Source organism: Propithecus coquereli, unplaced genomic scaffold (genome assembly GCF_000956105.1).
Source record: "Propithecus coquereli isolate 6110/MARCELLA unplaced genomic scaffold, Pcoq_1.0 Scaffold4, whole genome shotgun sequence".
Classification (NCBI taxonomy): Eukaryota; Metazoa; Chordata; class Mammalia; order Primates; family Indriidae; genus Propithecus; species Propithecus coquereli.
This window is the reverse complement of record NW_012149729.1, coordinates 3,461,199-3,472,100: the sequence shown is the minus strand read 5'-3', so window position 1 is coordinate 3,472,100 and position 10,902 is coordinate 3,461,199. Positions and strand designations below refer to the sequence as shown.

General features: G+C 37.1%; 1 protein-coding gene across 2 annotated transcripts in view; it reads right to left on the bottom strand.

Annotated features, from left to right (window-relative positions):
- Positions 1-4,604: 4,604 nt before the first annotated feature.
- The window catches only part of FAM3C (family with sequence similarity 3, member C), a 99,809-nt gene continuing 93,511 nt past the window's right edge, over positions 4,605-10,902 (bottom strand). The window contains exons 9-10 of one of the 2 annotated variants that reach the window (XM_012652755.1): positions 5,738-5,864; positions 4,605-5,135 (exon numbers count right to left, since the gene is read on the bottom strand). In XM_012652755.1, coding sequence (XP_012508209.1) covers positions 5,046-5,135; positions 5,738-5,864 — 217 coding nt within the window. In that variant the 3' untranslated portion in view covers positions 4,605-5,045. The remainder of the gene's footprint in view (positions 5,136-5,737; positions 5,865-10,902) is intronic. The other variant, XM_012652756.1, reaches the window with a different exon arrangement.

The window sequence follows — 10,902 nt, the reverse complement described above, 5'->3', positions numbered from 1 at the left end:
TCCCAGGTACGGGGCAGGCAGGACTTAGAGCTCGGTGTTCATCCCTCACACCTAAAAACATTCTAGCCAGTTGACCTTTCTGCTTTCCACCTGATGCCTGCCCCCCACAAACAACTCTCAGGGACCACTGCCTTCTCCACTAACTGAACATATTTCTAAGGATAGCCCCAGCACTATTTGCTTTCAAATCTCTCCTCTGTGCAGAGCTTGCACTCGCAAGGCAAGGCATTCTCCTTGGAGTTCATATCTGTTCTTGTCAAATAAAGCACATGGTACTTCTCTCATCAGGCTGCCAAGACACAGTATACACAAGCCAAACAGTTTCTGGAGCTGAAATTTAAAGTAACTTAAAAGATTTCCAGGCCGGGTGCGGTGGCTCACGCCTATAATCCTAGCACTCTGGGATGCCGAGGCGGACAGATTGTTTGAGCTCAGGAGTTCGAAACCAGCCTGAGCAAGAGCGAGACCCTGTCTCTACTAAAAATAGAAAGAAATGATCTGGACACCTAAAAATACATAGAAAAAATTAGCCGGGCATGGTGGCTCATGCCTGTAGTCCCAGCTACTCGGGAGGCTGAGGCAGGAGGATCACTTGAGCCCAGGAGTTTGAGGTTGCTGTGAGCTAGGCTGACGCCACAGCACTCTAGCCCAGGCAAGAGAGTGAGACTCTGTCTCCAAAAAAAAAAAAAAACATTTCCAAGTTAATATATACACCTGTAAATGATAAAATAACATGAAAAATTCACATGAAGTTTTAGGATAACTTCAGTTAAAACTCAAAATTCCCAGAGTTGAGCATGACTCTGCTTTGCTGAGGGATATACTTAGAGAGAACAAAGCAATTCTGTTCAACAGATAAGATTTCCAAATTGGCCATTTTATTCCACTGGTGGTACAGAAGGCTAAGATTTGGCAAGGAAGCCAGTGGCCCCTGTACTGAGTCTGTTCTGTGCAGTGGGGTGCCAGCTGTGCCCCACTCTGATCACAGTCCCACCCCACCCTGCAGCAGGAATGGGGTGGATGGTTAGGCCATTAGGAGCAGGCATCAACGTCTGTCCATCAACTGGCTGCTGCCACAGGAAGGAGTCAGCAAACGCTTCCACCCTCTTTGGCTGAAGTCACATACTTTCCCCTAAAAGCTAAGCCAGTAAATGCAACTATCATATGATCATTTGAAATGCTTTAGCTGCCTGTAGATACATGAAAGCTTGAATTCTATGTATGGAGTTTAGTGTCAATGTGTAATGACTGAAAGGGTAGGCAGTATATGAAAACCAGAGGCTTGGAAGTCAAGGAGAACCTCAGGTGAATAGCTGCATCCTCTCTCATGACCTTAATGCCCAAGTTATTTAATGGTTCCCTTTGCTTGGTATGATGGAATTGGAAAGCTAGAGAGGCTGACTTGTTAATGCTTCTCTTGGGCTAAAACGTTACTAGCCTGCAAGGTGCCTGGTTAATAACAACAGCAGTACTAGCAGTTGTATTTAGTGAGTACTTTGCGCCAGGCACTTTGGTGGGCACACATGCTCGTACTATACCTGTTCTACAAGTAAGGAAATTGACTTTTTCAAGGTCCTCAAGTGGTTAACAGTACAACAGAGTTGAACACTCAGGAAAGTCCCTACTCTTAACCAGCACACCACATTGTCTCCCCACAACAGAATTCTCTCCTCTTTAAAGCTTTAGGCCCCTTTTCTTTCTGGCAATCAAGTGAAACAAATACAGGCTGACTATATGGAACGTGATAAGCTTGCAGGTTCATAAATTAACTTTCCCTGATAAAAGGGAGTATCTTACCAGTGTAGCCTCAACTTGTTCAATATTCAGTGCACTCCAGTGGTCAGCATAATTGATGCAGAGCTGAACCACGAGTTTAGTAATGACAGGGAGCTGTCCTGTGAACTAGCTGTAGTGGGAAGATTGTCTTCCCCAGGCTAAGTTTACTTATAAACTGCCCACGGGACATGCGTATCTCCTTCTGTCTTTAATCTAAGGGCTGGCCTGACCCTTTTCCTTTCTAACCACCCATAGAAGAGACATCTAAGTGTTGAAAAGTGTTACCTCAATATAGCTGCCCGGAAGTTGCCTGCCCCTCACTGGCTAGTGGGAAGATTCTGATGCCCAAAGAGCCCCTTAAGATTTCCTGGGGGGCTTTCACCATGCTGCTTGCACCACCCTTTGATGTTCTGTTCATGCTGCCAAGCAACTGACACGCCCTGGCCAGGCCTGCTTGCTTTTCACTCCAGCTAGCCCTTGATTTGACTGAAACCTAAAAACAGGGGATCGCAGTAAGGAGCAAGCAACATCAGAGAAACATGTGACAATCAAAAACCAACTGGTCAGTAGAAAAATCTTCCTGGAAACAGGAAAAAAATCCTTCTGAAGAATGCTTAGAAAAAGTCTGTTACTTTAGTCTACAGCTATAAATTTACATGGATTTATTGCTGTGCAAAACGCTGAAATAATTGAAGAGGTTAGGTGGCAAATCTCTGTGATCAACACAAGCAATTTTTCCCTTTTATATTCACTTGGAAAAGTATTCTAAATGAATTTTCACTTTTAACTGTTCTACTAACTGACCGCGGCACATGTCTTATCTCGTTCTTTCATTTGAAAGGGAGGGGGGTTGTCAACCAAACTGAATTAAATTATATCTTTTATTTTGGTCAAATTATTTGTAATTTATGTAAGCTTTTAAAATATAAAGTTCGATACAGGTTAAATGAATTCAGCTTTCATCTATCATAAAATATTAAATATTAGCTAATTTAAAAACAAGTACAATATAGAAAGAACAATGATAAATGTCACTTTAATCAAATTAAAGTCATGAATATAAAGACTCTGGCTCAGTATTTCTTTAATTTCCCAAACATCACTTATTTTCTTACTTTCTTGTGTTCCACTTTAACATGCATGTTATAATACACTTGTTCTGGGAAAGCATCTGTGATTACAAATAAAAATATGCATCTATAAGCCCTTAAGCACCATTTAAAATACTAAAATGTCAATGTTAATCTGATTTAATAAAGAAAATTCTTAACATTAAATGAGCACTGTTTCACTTACAATGCTGATTTTAAAAAGATACGAAAATGAAATGTAGTAAAATTATTGCTTCCGAAGTTAAGCTGGCACAGTCTATACAAGAAAGAATTGAGACAAAAACAAACTGCACCAAAGCAGTTATACAACCAATCTTTATCCCTTCTTTTGAGATTTTTAGACAACTACACAAGCCATCATTTTATAGTCTTTATAATAAAAAGGGATATCCTGCCATCTAGACACTTAAATTACATGTTAAGATATATCCAGAGGATATTACTGTGTTTAACCACAGCAATGATTTAATTTTTTGCAAGTTAGGCAGTATAATAAATGCTTGAAAAACAATGTGAAGTTCTGTAGGTATATTATACTTTGCCGGACAATACAAAAAAATTCACAATGCAAACCCAAGACTATTTATTTTCATAATTAAAAAAAAAAGCAACATTTATTTCACAATCCCTGGAACTGTAAAATAGCTATTCTTTTAGTTTACAGAATCGAGGGAAGTATTTTAAATGTCAAAATAAACATGCTGTGATTTAGCATATAAGCACCAAAAATCCAAAAAGTTTACAAAAATTGTTTAAACATATAAGGTGCGTTTACTCATGAAGTACATTCAATTTGAGGGAAGAAATAGTACCCCAAAGTTCACTAATATTTACGAAATATTTGAATAGCTTCCAACTTGGTTTATAGCAAAATAACAAATACTGTTTTTAGGTTTTTTTATACAACGCTTCTAAAATTTAGGTGCTGCCTTATATTACGAATGGCAGCTTGATCATTAAGTTTGCTTACGTTCCAGTTTAACATACTTTATACACAAACAAGTATTTAATGCTCTAAAAAAATTAAAAGAAAAAAAGTTATTTGGTGAATATCTGAAGTTCATAAAAAAGGTTAGCTCTCCTATATTTTTATGCAGAATTGGGTATAAAGTCATCTTGGGTCAAATAAAATTATTTTTAGAATGTTGTAAGTTTACCCAGTAATTAGGGCTTTTCTAAATATGCCACTATAGCCTTCAGGCAATAATTGATGAAGGCAATAATTATGAAGTTAAATGAAGTAAATACAGAATGAATTTCCTGGTTTACAAATCAAAATTATTCTGATATTAAAGCATGCCTTTTTCCAAACCACTTGGTCAATGCTGATAACAAATAAGGAAAATATATTGCTCAGAATATACTGACTCAGCTGTTCTAAATTACCTAATTAGGCCAGGGAGGGACCTCAACCTGGTTCCCCAGTTCTGTGGAGTTGCCACCTCCAGCCTCACTCTAAATAGCTTATTATACAAAATCAAGTTATTCACATTGCTAACACAAAATCCAGCAAGCTATCTATGGTCCTAAATGTCATCTACATTTACACATTTACTCTTTACTGTGTACACTAAAAAAAGAATTTTGTTGTGCTTTTCACATCCGATATAAGTTTTCATATCAAACATTTTATTTCTTGGTTTCTTGGGAAGGGAAGAGAAAGACTAAGAGGTACATCAGGAGAGTCAGACTATAAAGTAACATTACACACACAACTAGCCAAATCTCTTTTTAATTTAAAAGATATTGTCATCACAAGGCAACATATATATGTATAAAAGAAAACAAAGTCTCTTCCCTAAAATCCGTATTATTCCATGATAGAGTTTCATAGTAACCAGTATATATATCACAACCTATTCAGTTATCCACTGGGAATGCTTTTAGAATTAAAATGTGTTATTACCATTGAAGTCTAAACATCGTACTTTTAGGAAAATGTGCTAAGAAATGGTTCAGTGATTTGCTCATTATGATGACTATTTACAATGCTATCTATTTACGTTAGCAATAAATAATCCTGATATCAAAAGAGACAATGCTCATGCACACACTGAGATGGCTGCATGCTCTTAAAATATTTACACGTAGTTTCTTCTTTCTAGCTCTCCCATTAATAGTGAAAGTGCGTTTTCTTCAATTTCCTCCATATTTCCATTAGTCTTGCTTCTGGGGGATGCATCCTTCCATTTCCACAACTTCGGGCCATCCTTCATATTTGTTTGTATCTTTATTGTTCTTTATGTGCTATTGGAAACAATAGTAGTATACAGTTTAAAAAAACCTTTGTGAACTGGTGATTTGCAGTGACATACTTTACTCACTTTCACACTTCAGTAGCACTCATGTCAATGAAGAGCTCATATACATTATTGCTCAACATATTAAATGAGTGACCCTCGGGCCCTGTCACATAGATGGCAGACCTTCAAATATCATAATAGCTATAAGAACAAAACATTGCAGATGTTTTTAAAGGATCATTCATTAGTCAAAAAGTAAAGTTTACATGCTATTAAGTTCTAAAGTACTGCCAAACAACTTTCAATATCCAAAGTGCAATTAAAATCCTTAATAAATAATGCTTCCTGAAAGGTTTAAGACAAAGTAATCATATTCCAATGCATTGTCATGCAGGGAAAAAAGAATTTCCACACACGATTTTTAAGCTTTGGAGTTTAAAAAGTTTGATAGCTATTTCAAATAATTGAATACCAAGAATTTTTGATAAATATATGCACAAAATTAATATCTGCATCATCTAATTTTCAAATAACTGGGATGGGAATATGTAACATAAGGTTTCACACAATTTGTTTTTGTTAATTGTGAGCATCTAAGACACTAACCTGTTCAAAAGGGCTTTTTGTCTTAATGCCCTTCCCACCACAAAAGACCCAGTTGTCTCTAAAACCGAGATTAGTAATAGATGTACTCCCCAATTCAGCAATGAGCCGCCGTGCCTCATCATTGAGTCTTTAAGAGGGAAAGAAAGAATACAACAATAAACACAGGGTACTGTAGGATACTTCACTAATACTGATTCACCTAGGATATTTAACAAGTAACATGAATAAAATGAGAACATGTCAGCTTAAGAGAACATTTTGGAGGAAAAAAGGAAATTTTTTCGTAGATAAACATTCCTCCTATTTGAATTCTTTAGTGACAAAAGACATAAAATCCTGGGCTGGGCACCATGGCTCATGCCTGTAATCCTAGCAGTCTGGGAGGCCAAGGCAGGAGGATTGCTTGAGCTCAGGAGTTCGAGACCAGCCTGAGCAAGAGCAAGATCCCATATTTACTAAAAACAGAACAATCAGTAAGTATGCGCTTGCAGTCGCAGCTACTCAGGAGTCTCAGGCAAGTGGATCACTTGAGCCCAGAAGTTTAAAGTTGCAGTGAGCTATGACGCCACTGCACTCTACCCAGGGCGACAGAGTGAGACTCTGTCTCAAAATAATAATAATAAAAAGACATGAAATCCAGCAACTAATTTTAAGTTTATTCTGTTAGAAAGTGCCTTTTAGATGTCTTTATTTCATAGCAATAATTCACCTTCATTTAACTATTTAATTATACCCATTAAATAAATAAGGGATGCCACAGTCAGTAGATGCCTACCCAGTCTAATCCAAGGTCTTAAGCAACAAATATCTTTAGAGAATTAATAATCATTTTGAATCTCCACTAAACCCTTTGTAAATAACATTTGAGTAGAACAAAGGTAAATGCTGACAGAAATCTGCATATTTCTAACACCACGTTTTATTTAAAATAAAATGACTTTGAGAACAGGGATATAAATTATATTTCAGTGATAACTGCCAAGTGATTACTTAAAAAAATGAAAATATTAACCACATAGCAGCTAAATATCTACCAGGAGGACAAACAGTGACAAAATTTAACCACTAGACAAACGGCTAAACTAAAAAATTTTGTGTAAGTTATTATCCTAATGTTTAGTGATTCTTTCTCCTTTATTTCAAAGGGGAGAAGTAGTTCGGTCGATAAACGGTAGCTATAGAGATAAAAAAAAAAAAGCACGAAAAGATAACTAAGGGCTATGTGTGCAGGTATTTGGCATCAAGTCCTACAGGTCAATTACAGAGGATTGTTCTGATAAAAATTTGAGGCAAGTTTTATATTTGCAAATAGCAGGAAGGTATTTATTCATTCCACACTGTTCTTTTAAACATCTCATGCTAATATCAGTTAGCTCCTTTAATATCTTCATGAAAGAAACACTAGGTAGAAAAGTTCTCGTTTAACTAATTTAAAGATAAATGGGATAATTTATGTTTAGAAAAGCTTCATAAAACAGGAAGGAACTACATATGTTATTAAGCTGTCAAGATTTATGCAAACCACATCTATTGGGCAGTGGAGCTGTTTTGACCAGTCTGGGTACTGCTGTTCACCTTGAGGAAATTCACCAGAATCAGCAAGAAAATAAGCTATAGTATGTGGAATATTCATCCTTTCAGATTCACTTCCATATAAAATGATGCATTATAACCAGTGAACTAAAAGAAGTGAGGTGTCTCCATGCAAAACAACTAGTAAAGTCTCAGCCTCTGTGAAGATTTTGAGACCTTCACACGGGATCACGTGCATATGCTTCTGGCTTTCTCCTCAAAGTTCCTCTGTAGCTTTGTTTCCTGTGCCCACCCTTACATGAATTACCCATCACTTTTCACTTGTTCGCTCACTGGATAAGCAAGTTTTATGCTAGAGGGAGATTCCCTAAAAATATCACCTGAACCCTGTTTTCTTGTTTCCAAATGCTGTTAGGATGTCATGGATCTGGAAGACTGTCATAGTCCACTCACATAGTTTATCCAAATGTTTTACTTTCTGCCTATTTTCTTAGAACTCTACGCTTGCATCACCGGCACTGGTGGATGAGTTTTGCTGCTGTAACAAGAATAGTATTGAAATGCAGAGGGCAGGCAGTCAGCTCAGTGGACTGCCTCCTGTGTAGAGGTTCTGGGGCTCCATTCACATTTACATCGCAGAAAAATTACCAACTGGCACCTAACAGGCCTTTAGAGTTGCTCATAAATAGCTGAAACAATGAATGTTTAAGTTTACAAATGACAAGAAATTGCATTACACCCAAAAACTGCCTGCAAGGTAGGTGATTATCCAAATGCAGGTCTAGCCCTCTTGTTAAAAGTAAAATCTTTTTTATCTAAGAGTTTTGCAAAAACTAAGAAATATATTGAAGGACAGTCAGTCATTCTTATTTCTATACTTTTGAATTTCAGAAGTGATCATTATGATCTGCATGAATAATCTAAGCTGATTTAGCCAGAGATCTAGAAGCAACTTAAAGATTTATGTTTTGACTCTATTAATCTCTTTCCTTACTTTTCTGTGAGAACACCCTGAGATCCTGTGCAGAAAAGCACCAACATAGCTGGCTGAGTTTCCTATGCTAAGAAAGGCCTGCTAGCAAGATTGACCCTTGGCTGGCATTTGGACACTTGGATTTGGGGAGGGCTCCCACCATTTTTAGAACTGGTAAGAATGGTTCATTGGGCCTAAACTGTGTGCACAAACAATGCAATTTATGCTGAAGACTAGTTTTCTGTCTGGGAGTCGGGAATTTTGGGATGGGTTAGGCAGAGGGTACTTACGTGACCACCCCCAGTAAAAACCCTGGCCACTGAGTCTCTAATAAGCTTCCTTGTAGACAACACTTTCCATGTGTTGTCATAATTTGTTGCTGGAAGAATTAAGCATGTCCTGTTTGATTCCACTTGGGAGAGGAAACTTGGGAGTTTCTCTTGGAAACTTGAACCTGGTTCCCTCTAGACTTTGTGCCATGAAATTTTTCACTTTGCTTATTTTGCTTTGTATCTTTATGCTATAACAAATCATAGCTATGAGTCCTACTAAAGAATCATCAAAACTGGGAGTGGTTTGGGGGACCCCTGACACATGTTCCTGTTCCTATCTATCTATAGTTTAATGTTTCTGATCTGTCTATACAAAGTTTGGTGGATTATTTTATTATTCTTTTTGCATATCTTCTATGTAACTAAGTAAAAAACAATTTCATTTTTCAAAAGAAGTTTAAAACCATGCACCATAGCTAATATTTTGAGAAATACATTAAATATACAGGAAGTGTCAAAATGTCCCACTTCTTTAAAAGCCAGAGCAACTAATATACTTATATATAGCATAAAGTTTAGAGATATAAGCTTTTTATTCTATATAGGAGCACCATGAGTTTGTTAGCACATATATTTTAATCCTTACTAATGGTCTTAACTAGCTGAGTTGTTAAAAATTTATGTCAAATTATTTTAGAGAAGAATTTTCTTCAAAATGAATAGAAAAGTATCCAGTGATAAAACCAGGAAACAGAGACAGGGATTGAGTTTTGCTACAAGACACTCTAACACAACACAGAGGCAATCTGGAGCAGAAAGGGGGAAAGTGGGGAGAGGAAACAGGAGTCTTCGGGTTCTACCTCAATCCAAGCTGGGAAGGGAGGCACATCTGACAGTCCCATAGTCACGCCATCAAACCAAGCCAAAGTCTCCCTTCTGGAAACACAGAAGGCAACAAGGAGAACTGATATTCTAGGCTCAATCGTGATTAATAGGGAAGAACCAGTTGGGAAGTAGAAGTGTCAGGAACTTTGGAAGAAAATCACCATATTACCTCAGGGCTTTGAAGAATAAGAAATGCTAACTATATGTGGCGTAAATGGCCACCCAGCCTATATTTTAAAAAGAGCATATTGTAAAAAGTTCAGATTAGAAATTCCTGTGAGGGAATATGACTCTTTTAAAACAAACCAAAATCTCCAATAATTTTCGCTATATAAGTGCTAACAATCCCAGAAAAAAGGGAGGATAGTTTCTAAATTAGTGCTACTAGAGTAGTGTTCTATAATGGGCTAAAACCTAAAAAACGAAGCATGCAAAATACAAAGCAAACCACATTATTAATGATAAAACTATTAATACTACTACCAGGAAGACCTGTAGTGCTCAGAATGAGATGAGACTCATAAAGGTATTAAAGGCCACAGAAAGAGATTTTGCTACTAAGTGTGAATAATAAAGGGAACCGCTGTTTCACAAGAAGAATGAAGTAACATAGTCAGATCAAAGCATATCTGTCTTTTCCAGGAGGTAAACTTTCTTCCATCAACATAAAAAGGGAATAGTGGCTCAACAAAGTCCATATAGAATTTCCTGTGTTTTTCAGGGGTCATTAATTGGCAGCTGACATCATGATGGATTTTGTAGGATTACAGTCATCTTTCTTTTTGTGTGTGATTTTGGCTTTTTCTGAGCAAGAGTCAGTGGTAGGAGGATGTACTTCTTCTATGTTCTTGGCTGTAGTTGAACCAACTCTACTTGGTCAAGATTACTTTTTGCATTCTGATGAAGCGTCTCTGGGAACTAGCTGTCTTGTAACTGACATAACTGAGAAGCGGTATGTGTTTAATTATCCTGTCACTGAGAGTAGGATTCAGAAAGAGCTCATCATCTTTGGATACCGCTCCAAACACTACCAAAACAATCTTACAAAGTTCAGAAATGATCATCCCTCTGTCAATACTTATTCTCCCTGGAACGTAACCCACACTTGCCTGTTTGGATTGCTCTGGATTCCACATTTCCAAGACACCTTGGTAGAGTCATGCTCTCAGTCACTTCTACTTAATATGCCTCAACCGCTAGTCCATGAGAGTGCAAACATGACTATATTCTAGATCATTCCATGGCAATCCTGATAATTCTGTTGCTATAGCTTCCTTAAAATTTAATTTTTAAACCAATCACTATAGATTTTAGCACTTTTCTATGCCATTTCTTGAGAGGATGTTTTGAAGTTAGGGTTGGGATAGTATTCCTAGTGTTTCTTTACGTTTTTAAAAAGTGTTGCTTTTCAAAAAAGTAGCCATGGTGCCCTTGCATATTTCTGTGATAAGAAAATGCCTGTGCATAATTTTTATGTGGAATTTATCTTACAAATAAAATGC